The sequence below is a fragment of the Conger conger genome, chromosome 3 (assembly GCF_963514075.1).
Source record: "Conger conger chromosome 3, fConCon1.1, whole genome shotgun sequence".
Lineage (NCBI taxonomy): Eukaryota > Metazoa > Chordata > Actinopteri > Anguilliformes > Congridae > Conger > Conger conger.
This window is the reverse complement of record NC_083762.1, coordinates 71,125,417-71,142,916: the sequence shown is the minus strand read 5'-3', so window position 1 is coordinate 71,142,916 and position 17,500 is coordinate 71,125,417. Positions and strand designations below refer to the sequence as shown.

The 17,500-nt window shown below is 47.5% G+C and overlaps 1 protein-coding gene across 1 annotated transcript in view; it reads left to right on the top strand.

The window, feature by feature from the left end:
- The window catches only part of dnah2 (dynein, axonemal, heavy chain 2), a 131,064-nt gene that overhangs the window by 102,257 nt on the left and 11,307 nt on the right, over positions 1 to 17,500 (top strand). The window contains 14 exon segments of the mRNA XM_061234030.1: positions 1,253 to 1,401; positions 3,415 to 3,481; positions 5,733 to 5,883; positions 6,745 to 6,893; positions 7,676 to 7,809; positions 11,358 to 11,502; positions 11,774 to 11,973; positions 14,186 to 14,204; positions 14,206 to 14,265; positions 14,267 to 14,314; positions 14,565 to 14,751; positions 15,415 to 15,563; positions 16,082 to 16,265; positions 16,592 to 16,782. Coding sequence (XP_061090014.1) covers positions 1,253 to 1,401; positions 3,415 to 3,481; positions 5,733 to 5,883; positions 6,745 to 6,893; positions 7,676 to 7,809; positions 11,358 to 11,502; positions 11,774 to 11,973; positions 14,186 to 14,204; positions 14,206 to 14,265; positions 14,267 to 14,314; positions 14,565 to 14,751; positions 15,415 to 15,563; positions 16,082 to 16,265; positions 16,592 to 16,782 — 1,833 coding nt within the window.

Sequence of the window (17,500 nt, the reverse complement as noted above, 5' to 3'; positions counted from 1 at the left end):
CTCACACACATTCTCTCTGCCCCCACTCCCTCTCTCTCTCTCCCTCTCTCTCTCTCTCTCTCTCTCTCTCACTCTCTCGCCCTCAAATTCAATTTCCTGTATTGGCACAGCAAACATACATTCATTTTCTCAGATCGTTTCCACAGGAGAGACAGACGAAGCCACGGCACCGCATCATAAGAATTCAGATACTACAACCAATATTCTGCACGAGACCCATTTAAATGTCGCAAGGAATACAATACGGGGGAATAGAACTACAGAATTAAACAGAGGAGCGATGCAAAATGAAGGAATTCTCACAGAAGCGCATTGTCATATTCGAGCCTTAACACATTTAAGCGTGGAGTCGGGGTTGTTTGCACGCCATTGTCTATCGCAGCGTGGCAGGCGTCAATAGCCCCGGCCGTCGGGGCTGCAGAACCCGGCCTCTCTGCGAGCGGCGCGGACAGGGGGAATTGCGGATTGATTAGAGTTATTATTTCGTGAGTGTCTCTCGCTGGCCGGCGTTAATGGCGGCTCTTATGAAGCGGGCGCTCCGAGGCCCCGGCCCTTTGTACGCAGCCCCCTTTTTTCCCGGGTCGCCACGTTTTCCAGCTGAGTCACGCGTTCTCAAAGCGCGTCTTTGTTTAATATCTTCCACAGCTGCCAGGCAATCTGCCCGACTTTTTTAGGCCCTAATAGCCACTCTCTCCAGCTCGCCTCTCTTTTCTTTTGTGTGTGAGTCTTGGCGGCTCGGGCAATTTTGTTTTTTGTTGCGCTATAATTACGCGCAGCCTCATTTGCTGAGTGGGAGAGAAGCTAAATTGCGCGGAGGCTTCCCGGCGCTTATGGGAATAAGTCTAGCGAGCCTCGGGTCTAGATTGCTTGAAGGGACTCATTTATTTCGCCCTAACTCTGTTATCCACTGCGCAAGTTAATATTGATGAAAATGCTGTATGATGGGTTTTATACGGCCTCTCACACTTTACAGGATGGGCAGTGTTTGCTGGAGGTGGGGAGCGTGAGGGGTAGCTTTAACCCTGTGAGGTGTGAGGTCACAAATGTGGGATCAGAATGTTCATTTCAGAACATTCTGAACGTGCTGATGTCACAATCACTGCTGGCAATGGAAAGCAATGGAGTTCTAGAACACTGAGAATTGTATTCAAAGCATTTCAAAGGACCTCCTCTTCAAAAGGTTAAAGGTTTGTCTTGTCCATCTTGTCTCTCTCTCTCTTTCTCTCTCTCTCCCTCCCTCTTTCTCTCTCAGTTTGCCGAGCTGCAGGTGCCCTGCTCCCCCTCTTTTAGTTTCGCGTTGTTCCTGTCCAAACCCACCACCGTTCGGAGCTGGAACATCCAGGGGCTCCCGTCCGACGCCTTCTCCACCGAGAACGGCGTCATCGTCACCCGTGGCAACAGGTTAGGCTCGGTCCCTCACCAAACAATCGGCCAATCAAATTGTCACCCCCACACCCACACGCACACACACACTGCTGACGGTGTCTGGCAGAGCATGCTTAATAATAGGATGTATGGGTGTTCATGCTCCGGAGGTTGTTTGGATCCAGAGAATCTCAATGCAATAAAAGCATAGCCTGAAAAGTGCAAGTCTGAAACCTTCCTGACAAAATAGACAAAAAGAATGCTAATCAGAGGGAACTGAAAGACAAAACTTTTTTTTTTTTAGAAGGTATGAATATTCTTTTAAAACATCTCAGCATTGTTTTGTGTTTTTTTCAGATTCACCTCATTGAGGCTTGTACTCTGTGGGAAGTATGCGATTCGACTAAACGGGGAAAAATGAGATGGTTCAGACAGATAAATACACTGGAGAATTCAGAGTTTTGTTCAGTGTTTAAACTGCACTCGCTCAACCTCAGCTCTTGCCTGAGTGCTTGCGTCAGTACATGGCCTGTGTACATGGTCTGTGTACATGGTCTGTGTACATGGTCTGTGTACATGGCCTGTGTACGTGGTCTGTATGCATGGTCTGTGTACGTGGTCTGTGTGCATGGTCTGTGTGCATGGTCTGTGTACATGGTCTGTGTACATGGTCTATGTACATGGTCTGTGTACATGGTCTGTGTACATGGCCTGTGTACGTGGTCTGTGTACGTGGTCTGTGTGCATGGTCTGTGTGCATGGTCTGTGTACATGGCTTGAGAGCATGGCCTGTGTGAATGCGTGAGATCTGCTTCTGTGCACAGATGCTTGCAGCTCGGAGCTGGAGAGATGGCAAATTGCTGGTTCCAGAAGGAACTGTTAATTGTTGCTCCTCTCTGTGGAAAGTCAAGCTCTAATTAGGCTTATTAGAATGATTAACGCGCTGTATTGTATTGTTTCAGAACGGAAACAATGCAATTGGAGAAAAGTATATAATGAGCAATTCTGTAACAATAATGATATGAACAGCAATTAAAGGTTTATATCATTGGCAACTGCGACAACAATTAATTTGTTTCAGGGTCAATGTAGGGCACATTTTCATAGTGCTACTTTGTTATGCCCTGTTTTATTTTTCTCACAGCACAAATGAAGGGACATAGTGACACACAGGAGCATAGGAATTCATCATGATGAGAACAGGTCATTCAGCCCATGGGACCGGCACTAACTGTGCTAATATCTGAAAAATATGCATTATTAGTGTAGTTGCATCGGTTAGTCGCGTCGATCAAAGCGTATTTCCTCTTTCCTTTCGGTCTTCGGCAAACCGATACATCGGCAGCGCTGAAACAGAACGATAAACGCAAGTGATGTCATTATCTTCATCGTAATGTTTACTTTCAGTTACCTGTGTGTCTGAGAGTGTGTGCAGTGTGTGTATGCGTCCTTGCCTGTCCGTGTGTGTGTGTGTGTTTGTCGAGTGCAAAGTCAAAGAGATTCTAGGTTTCAGATGTCCCGAGAATCAAAAATATAAAATGAAACAGTAGGTCGAGGACAGGAAAAAAGAGGAAGATGTGGCCGTGAAAGATCACTGCCTTTGACAAAACAAGAAATCTGACATATCCTTTATACTTCTTTTGGACACAATCTACGGTCTAGACACTGTGGCTTTCTTCTCCCCAAGGTGGGCACAAACATCACAGGGCCAGACTATACTGGCATGAGACGTGAATACTTTAATAAATAAGTCCATTTATGTAACAGGTGTAATCTGCACTCGATGTTTGCCAAGCACTTACAGGTCATTTGCTGGTACATGTACAGTTACCGTGTAAACTATGTTGGGATCCACCCTAGATCCAAAATCCTACTGCTGCTCTTCATGCATTATTTGGAGTTCCTTTTTGAACTTTTCTTTGCTATTCTCTCTCTCTCTCTCTCTCTCTCTCTCCCGCCCTCTCTCTTTCCCTCTGACTCGTTCTCTCTCTCTCTCTCTGTCCCTCTCCCTCTCTCGCTGACTCGTTCTGTCTGTGTTTCTCTCCTAAGATGGCCTCTAATGGTAGACCCTCAAGGACAAGCACTGAAGTGGATCAAAAACATGGAGACGGAAAGAGTGAGTGGGATAGATTTACATATTCTCTGCTCTCCCCAGACACCTTCACTTTAACGCCTCTCTTTTACGGGGGAGTTATTCTTGGCAACACCACAGCACAATGCAAGGCTTCTGTGAGAACTGACCTCACATCGGGAGTCTCACAGCCCAGAATTCATAAGGACGCAACTCAGTGCAAGGTGCAGTACCGTGTGTTCCACTAGGGGGCAGTAGTTACATAGTCCACTCGTCTGTGCATTAACAGTGATCTAATCTGGACCTTGAATCCAAATCAAGGTTTTCTTTTCTCTGAGGTAATTAGCTGAACAATTAGTGCTGACTCCCAGGTAAAGGGAGGGTTGAAAGGCAACAGTTCTGGGACCTTGAGGACCGGGATTTTATGATCCCTGCTGAAGACCGTGTCAGTAGGGCAGAGTGTCATACACGTTCTGTGGTTCTCAGCTAGGGGCCCGGGGCCAGAAAGGGGGCCTCAGGAAGCTGCCAGGGGGGCCTTGAGATGACTGGAAATTACTGAAAACTTCAGTCACAAAACATCAAGACATGAGCAATTATTCAGCTGAATAAATAACACAAAGCAAACAATTAATAGGATATAAAATATCATAACCTTTTTTAGGTACTGTAAATTTCACACTTGGGATTGCTATGAATGGGGGGGGAAAGGAAATAAAGAGGGAAAAGATTTTTGCTTTGTAAATATTTGAGAAAGAGCACTTTTCTGCTTTCATCAGGTGAAGTGGAATACGCTTGCCTACTGCATTAGAGTGCATAAGGATGGAGTTGCAACAATGACAGGCAAGACAAGCTATGTCTGGAATATGTGAGTCGACATGGGGGGCCTTGGGGGAACCACTGATACCCAAACCCCAAAATATATTACTCTATATTACTGTGCCTGTATGGCTGGGGGTTTTCACACAAGTCTCTTTATTCATATAGCACTTTTCAAAACAGTTACAAAGTGCTTTACACAGAATAAAAGAAAGCAATAATGTGATTAAAAAACAAACACTTGGGAAAAAAAACGAAAAACACAAAGACAAAAATAATGACAGAATTATTTCCCTGAATGGAGTGAGAAGATAACTGTAACGAGGACGGCCTTAATTAAAATAAAAACACTTTCAAAAATAAGCGACGACAAAAAAAAAACCGATTTCCTCCAATAAATGTGGGTGGCGAGATAAGATAAAATGGCATTATTTAAATCGATCTTTTCGAATCAATATGATAATTGTGATTTTTTTCATCCGTGCAGACGGGTACAGTCCTGCGTCTGTAGCCTCCTGCCGGAGTGAGCAGGTGTGCTTCGCAGGACTTCGTCAGGACTGTCACCGTCTCTAAACCAGCGCTCCGTGCGTCACGGGTCTCTGACGCCCTACGAATTAATTGGAATTGAACCGAATCAAATCAAACCACAGTTATTCTCCCGATTCCTCTCCCCGCTAACTGCTGCTTCTCTCTCCTCGTCTCTTTAACTTTTTCCTCCGCGTGTTTCACTCTGTCGGCCGCTCATCGATTTCTGTTTCGCACGGCGTTTTTTCCGCCCGGTTTGATACGTTTGTCCTGTGCGCGCAGAGCAATCATAAGCTCGGGCGTAATGACGCGATGCGGAGGCAGCGTGACCGAAGCCGGAGCGTTCGGGAGGTTTCGTTATTAGTGCTTAGACGCTCCGGGTCGCTGTGCTTGGCACTCACGTAGACCTTGTCATTTTTCCCCCTGTCTTTGTTCCTCCCGTTCTCGTTTGCTCTTTTTCAAAGGCGCTGACCTTTTCCGGCGAATTCCGCCGCTATCGAGCCGATGGAAGCCCAGGCCCTTTAAACGCTCCGCCCGACGCGGGTGAACGGTGGCATTTAGGGACGGGTTTGAAATGTCGGATTGTGACAGCTCTCTCTCTCTCTCTCTCTCCCTCTCTCTCCCTTCCTCTCATTCCCTCTCCCTCTCTCCCTCTCTCTCCCTTCCTCTCACTCCCTCTCCCTCTCTCCCTCCCTTCCCCCCTCCCTCTTTCTCTCCCTCTCTCACCCTCTCTCTCCCTTCCTCTCTCTACCTCTCCCTCCCTCTTTCTCTCCCTCTCTCACCCTCTCTCCCTTCCTCCCTCCCTCTTTCTCTCACCCTCTCTCTCCCTCTCCCTCTCTCCCTCCCTCTTTCTCTCCCTCTCTCTCCCTTCCTCTCACTCCCTCTGTCTCCCCCTCCCTCCCTCCCTCCCTCTCTCTCCCCCCCCCCTCTCCCCTCCCCCCCCTCTCTCTCTCAGGGTCTGAAGGTGATTGACCTGCAGATGCCGGACTTCCTGCGCACGGTGGAGAACGCGGTGCAGTTCGGGTCTCCCGTCCTGCTGCAGAACGTGCAGGAGGAGCTGGACCCATCGCTGGCGCCCATCCTCAACAAGTCCCTCAAACGCGTCGGTCAGCCACGCTCCGCCGTCACATTACCGTTACTTACACTACGGTTATTATAGCTGACGCCTTCATCCACAGAGACTTGCAGTTGATTAGACTACACAGGGACCAATCCCCCCTGGAACAATGTGGGGTTAAGGGTCAAGGGCTCAACAGCTGTGCGGATCTTATTGTGGCTACACTGGCTTGAAACCACCAACCTTCCAGGTCCCAGTCAAGTACCTTAGCCACTAGGCTATAGACTATAGGCTATAGGCCCCCCTGATACGTGATAAATATGTAATTGTTTCGGATAGTACTTTTCTGTGCTCAATCAATCTTGTCTGGTGCGATTAAGCCAACCAAGAGGACCGGAGGGCAGGGTTCACACTTTTTTAGAGCAGCTATTTCATAGGTTGCAATACACCAGACAAGCTCAGTAATGCATAGAAAAGTATTTGAATTATGTATTGGGCCCAGGTCTGATCTCTGATCTGTCCAAACTCGTGTCGCTCTTTTGAGCTCCCCTCTGACCTCTGACCTCTGACCTATCCCATTTCTGCCCTCCGACCCTCAACATACACACCCTGTTCTGTCTCTTTACATCAACGTAAGTGTCTTCTAAACAGCCCCCCCCCCAGTCTTATGCTATTTTTCAGACCTGCGTTCAAATAGCATTTGTTTTCTATTCAAATACTTTTCTGTACTCTATTGATCTTGCCTGGTGCATTTCAACCTGCAAAGGAACACATGTTGGATCATTTCATTTGTTACAATACGCCAGGCAGGCTTGGTCAAATTCAGAAAAGTATTTGAATCCGAAACAAATAGCCTTTGAACCCAGGCGTGTTTTCTCCACCCCTGAGCTGTGATTGGTCTGCGCTGCAGGGGGGCGTCTGCTGATGAAGCTGGGTGATAAGGAGGTGGAGTACAGCCCAGAGTTCCGCTTCTACATCACCACCAAGCTGTCCAACCCCCACTACACGCCCGAGATCTCCACCAAGACCACCATCGTCAACTTCGCCGTCAAGGAGCAGGTCTGAGTGTGTGTGTGTGTGTGTGTGTGTTGGTCTGACGGTGTGTGTGTGTGTATTGGTCGGACGGTGTGTGTGTGTGTGTGTGTGTGTGTGTGTGTTGGTCTGACGGTGCGTGTGTGTGTGTGTTGGTCTGACGGTGTGTGTGTGTGTGTGTGTGTTGGTCTGACTGTGTGTGTGTGTGTGTTGGTCTGACTGTGTGTGTGTGTGTGTGTTGGTCTGACGGTGTGTGTGTGTGCGTGTGTTGGTCTGACGGTGTGTGTGTGTGTGTGTGTTGGTCTGACTGTGTGTGTGTGTGTGTGTTGGTCTGACGGTGTGTGTGTGTGTGTGTGTTGGTCTGACTGTGTGTGTGTGTGTGTGTTGGTCTGACGGTGTGTGTGTGTGTGTGTTGGTCTGACGGTGTGTGTGTGTGCGTGTGTTGGTCTGACGGTGTGTGTGTGTGTGTGTGTTGGTCTGACGGTGTGTGTGTGTGTGTGTGTTGGTCTGACTGTGTGTGTGTGTGTGTGTTGGTGTGACGGTGTGTGTGTGTGTGTGTGTGTGTTGGTCTGACGGTGTGTGTGTGTGTGTGTGTGTGTGTGTGTTGGTCTGACGGTGTGTGTGTGTGTGTGTGTTGGTCTGATGGTGTGTGTGTGTGTGTGTGTGTGTGTGTGTGTGTTGGTCTGATGGTGTGTGTGTGTGTGTGTTGGTCTGACGGTGTGTGTGTGTGTGTGTGTGTGTGTGTTGGTCTGATGGTGTGTGTGTGTGTGTGTGTGTTGGTCTGACACACCGTGTCTGTGTGTGTGCAGGGTCTGGAGGCCCAGCTCCTGGGGATCGTGGTGAGGAAGGAGCGTCCGGAGCTGGAGGAGCAGAAGGACTCCCTGGTGATCAACATCGCCACCGGCAAGAGGAAACTACAGGAGCTGGAGGATGAGATTCTCAGGTACTGAGCCCAGCCCCTCTCCCCAGACACCGCTGCAGCATGCAGTATTCATCAGCTGTGTGATTCTCCAGCACTGGGGATATGAGGGATTCAGGTAACACTCATCTACCAATGTTGTCAATCATACAATTCTGGCTGTACACGAGATTGGCTCTGACTGCTACAGATGGATAGATAGATCATTGCATTTATATCACACTTCTAGACTTTACAGTGATGAGGGGGAACTCGCCTCAACCACCACCGAACTGTAGCACCCACCCGGGGGATGCACGGCAGCCATTTTGCACCACAGCCCTCACAAAATATCGGCTGAGGAGAGGGCAATATTTCAGCCGATGAAATCAGAGCATGATTAGGTAGAAACAGCTTGGTTGGGAATTTGGCCAGGGCGCCGGGGAACCCTTTCCTCTTTGTGATGAGTGTCGTAGGGTCTTTAACGACCCCAGTGAGTCAGGACCTCGGTTTAATGTCTCATCTGGAAAGACCGATGGGTAAACAGGAATGAAGAGTGGGTATATGCAGTAAGGCTGGCTCGTACTGCTAAAGGAATTAACAGTGGGTATTGTAGAGTAAGACTGGTTCTTACTGCTAAAGGAATGAACAGTGGGTATATACAGTAAGACTGGCTCGTACTGCTAAAGGAATTAACAGTGGGTATTGTAGAGTAAGACTGGTTCTTACTGCGAAAGGAATGAACAGTGGGTATATACAGTAAGACTGGCTCTTACTGCTAAAGGAATGAACAGTGGGTATTATACAGTAAGACTGGCTCTTACTGCTAAAGGAATAAACAGTGGGTATATCCAGTAAGACTGGCTCTTACTGCTAAAGGAATGACTTGTGGGTATATACAGTAAGACTGGCTCTAACTGCTAAAGGAATAAACAGTGGGTATTATACAGTAAGACTGGCTCTTACTGCTAAAGGAATAAACAGTGGGTATTATACAGTAAGACTGGCTCTGACCGCTAAAGGAATGAACAGTGGGTATTATACAGTAAGACTGGCTCTTACTGCTAAAGGAATGAACAGTGGGTATTATACAGTAAGACTGGCTCGTACTGCTAAAGGAATAAACAGTGGGTATTATACAGTAAGACTGGCTCTGACGGCTAAAGGAATGAACAGTGGGTACATAAGACTTGCTCTGACTACTAAAGTAATAAACAGTGTTTAATCTACAGAAGAACGGCGATGACAGACACGTCAGATGGAAGCTCGCTCTGTTTGATTACCTCGACACCAGTCAGCAGTAACACACCAGGAAGTCTGAGCGCACAGTCTTTTTCCCGTGTCTCTGCCATCTCACATCTTCCCCTGCCGTTTGATGATTGGATGATATGTTCTCTATCTGCCGTATACCTATATCTCTGAGCTATTTCACTTTTTTCTCCAGCAAGGAAATCCAGTCCTCCTGATGTTTCTTACTCTGTGGTTTTATGAGCAGCGATAGAGAATAATCTTTGCTTGTCACTTGTGGGCACAGGGGGGCGGATGTTTTGTTCAAAGGAGTGCAAGGTGAAGGTGTCTGCAGCAAACATGTTCCCATAAGGATCCATGCAGCAGCCCATACAGGACTGCATTTCAAAAACACGATGAGTGCTTCTCACCGATTTCCTCCCAAGTGTGAATACATTCAGTCAAAGGCTTTTTACGTCATTCATAAAATAGTGCAGTACCAACCAACCCACCCCCTGAATGTAATTAAGAAACAGCAACTGGTTGTGTTAGTAGAGTGGTTTGCTTTAAAGCGCTGAAGTTAGATGGCACGGTTGGGGAAATTGCTTGTAAGTAAGCAGTCAGTTGCTTGACAGCTGCTTTTTGGTTATTGTAAAGATGACTGGCAGCATCCCGATGGCTCTGCAGTTACCGACTTCAGAACAATCTCCAGATTTAAAAATTGGCAGTTATACGGTCATTTTCAGATTTCCATGCACCTGGAAAGTCACCTTTCTGTAGAGATGCATTTATCCGATGGGTTGTCAGGGCTGTTAGAATGTCACTGTGGTTTTTAGGAATGCTCTTTCCAGGTTAAATAAATGTCTGGTTTCCCAAGGAGAATATGCTTTCAGTGACCTTATTTCAGTCATAGGGACCAGGTCAGAAACATTGCGACCTTGCACTGGGTAATGTCTGTACTAGCCGGATTCCTTGCATGTTAAAATATCGATGATTCTTCGAGATTGATGAACTACTATTTTCCGCCTCGCCTGTTGTTCTGATGTCGATAAATACGTTACACGTTTCTAATTCTGAAATCATTACAATATTCCTCAGCCCCTCGGGTGTGGTCAAGGTTTAATCCAGATTCTCATCAACTGCTATCATGCATACTGCAACCATTGTTGTGTTCGTTTGCTTTTTATTGAATTATGGAATTCCTTGGTGTTTCTTTCGCTCAGTGCTTGAGTGTGGATGTCAGTATTTTACATTCATTTTCCAGGCCATTGGAGGACAACAAATGATTTCACTAAACAAACCTCCAATTCATGCACATAATCACATCTTCCTTAGGTGAATGGTAGAGGTGTGAGTTTTCCATTCCTAGAAAATGCAACATCCTGTGTGTCCTTAACATAAAAATGTTTTGTTGTTCATTGATTTGTGTGCTCAGTTCAATTCACTGTGACCATAGTCTTTCAGGGTCCTGATAAGGCAGTCCAAAAAGTCAAGAGAAAAAAGTCAACCATGAAGAGAGCAATTAGCTACACTTAAGAGACGGTTGACTTTAAACTAAAATCTTCTTTAGCCAATTCTCAGATAAACATTAAATAAAGATTTTGACAGACATTCACTCTTTGGTGTAACACATAAAAATTACATTTGCTTTCAGACCAAACTGTGAAAACAAACTTTGTTTTTTGTTTGTTGAAACAAAATTCTATTTTGAGAAAGAATGCCAGAACAGTTGCAAAAATACATTTGTTAACTTATTAGAATTTCTTTCTTTTTTAAATTATATTATAGGTTTATTTTCTTCAGTGCTCTGTAAGTTGCACCTGCGGTGAAGATAATTCACTTTAGTTGTGTTTGAATCTCAAAGTAGGCGGACAGACTAATTATGCCTTTTAGATTTAACATCAATGTATTTTTTGCTTAATTTGATTCACAGTATATCATAGTTGTATGATAAGTGATTGTATGTATTGCAATATGTTTTTCGATTCTGATATAAATAATTTTGTGATTTGAATTGAATAATGACACACAAACTACCGGCTTGTTGTGTGTTCTTTAGAGCTCCTACCCTTTCTGAGTTTGTTGTGTAGTATATTTGCTTCCCCTTTTTTAACTGACAGACCAATGTTTTTCTCCTCACACTTCTGTGTGCGTGTGTGTGTGTGTGCGTGTGCGCATGTGTGTACGTGCCTATGCGTGTGTGTGTGTGTGTGTGTGTGTACGTGCCTGTGCGTGTATGTGTGTGTGCGTGTGCGCGTGTGTGTACGTGCCTGTGCGTGTGTGTGTGTGTGTACGTGCCTGTGCGTGTGTGTGTGTGTGTGTGTGTGTGTGTGTGTACGTGCCTGTGTGTATGCGTGTGTGTGCAGGCTGTTGAACGAGGCGACAGGCTCCCTTCTGGATGACGTGCAGTTGGTGAACACACTGCAGACCTCCAAGGTGACGGCCAATGAGGTGACAGAACAGCTGGAGACCAGCGAGCAAACAGAGATCGAGATCGACACGGCCAGGGAGGTGAGCAGGGAGGAAGAGAGGGAGGGAGGGAGGGAGAGAGACAGAGGGAGAGAGAGAGAGAGATGGGGAGGGAGGGGTGGATAAAAGAGTAGCACAATGGGAGGAGGGAGGTGAGGAGAAGGAATTTATTTTGCTGCTTAGGGGTTGAGGGATCCAGTGACAGAAAACAGGTGTAGATGGATTTAATAGTACATCATATTTAGTACATCATATTTATCATATACCTGTGTGTGTGTGTGTGTGTCCATGCGTTGTGTGTGTGTGTTTCCAGGGTTACCGGTCCTGTGCCCAGCGAGCCTCCATCCTGTTCTTCGTGCTGAATGACATGGGCAGGATGGACCCCATGTACCAGTTCTCCCTGGACGCCTACATCGACCTGTTCAACCTGAGCATCGAGAAGAGCCAGCGTAGCCCCAACCTGGAGGAGAGGATTGAGTACCTCAACGACTACCACACCTACGCTGTGTACAGGTATGCCCCCCTACACACATCTACACTACGTACAGGTCACATCCTTACATACACCTACACTATGTACAAGTCACATCCCTACCCACACCTGCAATACGTACAGGTCACATCCTTACATACACCTACACTACGTACAGGTCACATCCCTACATACACCTACACTACGTGCAGGTCACATCCCTACATACACCTACACTAAGTACAGGTCACATCCCTACATATACCTACACTACGTACAGGTCACATCCCTACATACACCTACACTACGTACAGATCACATCCCTACACACACCTACACTACGTACAGGTCACATCCCTGCACACACCTACACTACATTCAGGTCACATCCCTACACACACCAACCTTACATACAGGTCACATCCCTACATACACCTACACTACGTACAGGTCACATCCTTACACACACCTACACTACGTACAGGTCACATCCCTACACACACCTACACTACGTACAGGTCACATCCCTACATACACCTACACTACGTACAGGTCACATCCCTACATATACCTACACTACGTACAGGTCACATCCCTACCCACACCTACACTACGTACAGGTCACATCCCTACATACACCTACACTACGTACAGGTCACATCCCTACCCACACCTACACTACGTACAGGTCACATCCCTACATACACCTACACTACGTACAGGTCACATCTTTACATACACCTACACTACGTACAGGTCACATCCCTACATACACCTACACTACGTGCAGGTCACATCCCTACCCACACCTACACTACGTGCAGGTCACATCCCTACCCACACCTACACAGTCTACAGGTACGCCCTGTTGGGTTGAGAAGGAGAAATCCACCCTTGTCTTGTATAAGGCAATCCTGTCAGGAAAACACTTCACTCTGGATCCAATTATAAGGGTCCTTATTTCTGCAGAAAGAGCACGCCTGCTGACAGAGTCAACACTGTCCAAATCCTTTATACTCCCTAAGAGGGGCTGTGCAAATGTGCGCATGGCAGTTTCAAGGACAACCATCTCATTTCCACCAGAAATTAAAACTTCTCATCCCCTCCCTTTTTTGTTATAATTTTTGCTCAAGGCGAGAGTTGGAACTTCCTGGCCTGTGAGATATTAGTATCTGACTCACATGGCGGTTACTCAGTCAAATATAAAATATAGAAGCAATGCTTATCAGGACAGAATACATAATTGCATAAATATGTATTTAAAAGAACTATGTAATCAGAATAACAATATGTGAACCCATTAGCCTTCAGCCTGACAGACAGGTTCACCTGTGTGAGTGTTAATCTGTGTGTGTACCTGTGTGAGTGTTAATCTGTCTGTACATGCACACACACAGGTTCACCTGTGTGAGTGTTAATCTGTCTGTACATGCACACACACAGGTTCACCTGTGTGAGTGTTAATCTGTCTGTACATGCACACACACAGGTTCACCTGTGTGAGTGTTAATCTGTCTGTACATGCACACACAGGTTCACCTGTGTGAGTGTTAATCTGTCTGTACATGCACACACACAGGTTCACCTGTGTGAGTGTTAATCTGTCTGTACATGCACACACAGGTTCACCTGTGTGAGTGTTAATCTGTCTGTACATGCACACACAGGTTCACCTGTGTGAGTGTTAATCTGTCTGTACATGCACACACACAGGTTCACCTGTGTGAGTGTTAATCTGTCTGTACATGCACACACACAGGTTCACCTGTGTGAGTGTTAATCTGTCTGTACATGCACACACAGGTTCACCTGTGTGAGTGTTAATCTGTCTGTACATGCACACACACAGGTTCACCTGTGTGAGTGTTAATCTGTCTGTACATGCACACACACAGGTTCACCTGTGTGAGTGTTAATCTGTCTGTACATGCACACACAGGTTCACCTGTGTGAGTGTTAATCTGTCTGTACATGCACACACAGGTTCACCTGTGTGAGTGTTAATCTGTCTGTACATGCACACACAGGTTCACCTGTGTGAGTGTTAATCTGTCTGTACATGCACACACAGGTTCACCTGTGTGAGTGTTAATCTGTCTGTACATGCACACACAGGTTCACCTGTGTGAGTGTTAATCTGTCCGTACATGCACACACACAGGATCACCTGTGTGAGTGTTAATCTGTCCGTACATGCACACACACAGGATCACCTGTGTGAGTGTTAATCTGTCTGTACATGCACACACACAGGTTCACCTGTCGCGGGCTCTCTCGAACGGCACAAGCTGCTCTTCAGTTTCCAGATGTGCACCAAGATCCTGGAAGTGGCGGGGCAAGCTGAACATGGACGAGTACAGCTTCTTCCTGCGCGGGGGGTTGGTGGGTACTGGCTCTGGGTTTGGGGGGTGTGGGAGAGTGCGTAATGTTGCAGTCAGAGGTCCCTGCTCTCTCTGAAGCATTCTGGTGCACCAGAGAAAGCATTAATCAAATACAGCACTTAGCCACAAATCACACCACCAGTCCACTGAGCGAATCACCTGCTTCCCTTCGTGTCTCGCTCTCTCTCTCTGTCTCTCTCTCTCTCTCTCTCTCTCTCTCTCTCTGTCCATCTGTCCATCTGTCCACACAGGTCCTGGATAAGGAAGGACAGATGGACAACCCCTGCTGCGGCTGGCTCTCAGATGCCAACTGGGACAACATCACCGAGCTGGACAAGCTGAGCAACTTCCACGGGCTGATGAGCTCCTTCGAGCAGTACCCCCGAGACTGGAACGTGTGGTACACCAGCGCAGAGCCTGAGATCGCCACGCTGCCTGGTGTGTGTGTGTGTGTGTGTGTGTGTGTGTGTGGGGGTGGGCGTGTGTGCGCATGTGTGTGCATGTGTGTGAGTGTGAGTGCGTGTGTTTGTGTGTGTTTGTGTGTGTATTTGTGTGATTTTTCTGGTGACTTCAGTGAGTCAACGTTTGAATTTGGAAAAATGTACAGTACTGTAGTACAGTATTCATGCTTCTTGGTTCTGTTCACGCAGGGGTGTGGTCTGGGAGAGCCGTAAGTGCTGCTGGTTTTTGTTTTCCATTTACAATTAACACCCAATTCAGACCCTAATATAACCAAGTGAAGTAAGCTAACTGTAGGCTAATCGACTGCTTGAATTGAGTAATTAAGTGCAGAGTAACAACAAAACCAGCAGAGCCTGCTACAGACCCCTGTTTTAATGGATAGGTCACCCAGCCTTCAGAGTGTGGTCCCTTCACTTTTAATTCTGAAAACTGTCTCAGAAGGTTATTGAAAGTGAACTGGCTTCAGTCTTAGTGTTCGTACAAGATTGTTAATAGTGCAGCTTGAGCCTATGTGTCCGTCTGTTCATATGAATGTTGTGTGAGTATGTTTCCTTAACGTTAGCGGGGGGTCCTCCAATGGCCCATCTTACCCGTGGGTGGCGCTGTTTTTTAAGCCTCTCTCTCTCTGCCTCCGCTCAGGCGAGTGGGACAACTCGTGTTCGGAGCTGCAGCGCATGCTGATCGTGCGGTCGCTCCGCCAGGACCGCGTGTCCTTCTGCGTCACCTCCTTCATCGTCAACCACCTGGGCTCCCGCTTCGTGGAGCCGCCCGTCCTGGACATGAAGGCTGTGAGTCTGCCCGGCAAGTGCCGACGAGTGGTTGCGGCTAAGGAGCCAAAATGTCAGCCGTTGTTGCACGTGTTGAGCCACGATGCCGCAGTGCTTTAACTGACGAACGTGCGGCACGGAGCCAAAATGTCAGCCGTTGTTACGCAAGCTGTGCCATGATGCAGCATTTTTTTTCCCTAACGGATGTGTGACGAAGGAGCCAAAATGTCAGCCATGGGGGGGACAAACTCTGCCACAATGCTGCAGTGCTTTCCCAAATGGGTGTATAACAAAGTAGCCAAAATGTCCGCCATTCTTACCCAAGCTCTGCCACGCAGTATGTTTTGAGTGAGGCGGTTGGTCCCCTCACTGTGAAGTGATGAATGCGTCTGACTCACTGTGTCCCCTGACACGCTCCAAAGCCAGTTCCCGTCCCCCCCGGTCCCAGCGCTAATGAGCTTAGCGCCCCTGCGCTGTAGGTTGTTTGAAGGTTGCCAGATCTGGACCTGTGTCCCCCCCTCCGTGTCGCCCCCGGGCAGGTCATGGAGGACTCCACCACCAGGACGCCCCTGATCTTCGTGCTGTCCCCCGGAGTGGACCCCACAGGGGCCCTGCTGCACCTGGCCGAAAGCTCGCGCATGGGCCAGCGCTTCCACGCCCTCTCCCTGGGGCAGGGCCAGGCCCCCATCGCCACCCGCATGATCAAAGAGGGCGTCAAGAGCGGTGAGAAACAGCGCTGGACACGTTACTGACCCGTCTCACCTAGGAAGGGCACACACTGCCATATGCTGTAGATTCTGTGGATACTTTTTCACTAACATAATGTGAAATAATGACAGCAGAGTATTTTTAAATACACAGCATATATACGTTTCCCATATGTTTGTTTTCAAGTGTTGCAATGCCTTGCTGATATTAGTTCAATATGTTTGTGTGTGTGTGTGTGTGTGTGTGTGTGTGTGTGCGTGTGCGTGTGCGTGTGCGTGTGTGTGTGCGTGTGCGTGTGTGTGAGTGTGTGTGTGTGTGTGTGCGTGTGCTCTCTCTCTCAGGACACTGGGTGTTCCTGGCGAACTGCCACCTGTCCCTCTCCTGGATGCCGCAGCTGGATAAGCTGGTGGAGCAGCTGCAGGTGGAGGAGCCCCACCCTGACTTCCGCCTGTGGCTCAGCTCCTCCCCCCACCCAGAGTTCCCCATCGCCATCCTGCAGGCCGGCATCAAGATGACCACTGAACCGCCCAAGGTCACCAGCACACAGTCATACACACAGTCATACACACACAGTCATACACACACACACTCACACACACATACACACACTCATACACACACACAGTCATACACACACACTCATACACACAGTCATACACACACACACACAGTCATACACACAGTCATACACACACAGTCATACACACACACACACACAGTCATACACACACACACTCATACATACAGCCCCACACACACACACACACACACACACTCATACACACAGTCATACACACACACACACACACACACACAGTCATACACACACTCTCATATACACACTCATACACACACACACACAGTCATACACACACTCATACACACACTCACACACACTCATACACACAGTCATACACACACTGACATACACACACACACACACATACACACACTGTCATACACACACACACACACACCCACCCACTCTCACACACAGTCATAAACACACACACACACACACTCATACGCACCCTCATGCACACACACACAAACACACACACACACACACACACACACTCATGCACTCATACACACACACCCACCCACTCTCACACACACTCACACACACAGTCATAAACACACACACACTCTCTCTCATATGCACTCTCATGCACACACAAACACACACAAAAACACACACACACACACAAACACACACACAGAGACACAGACACAAAGACACACAGAGA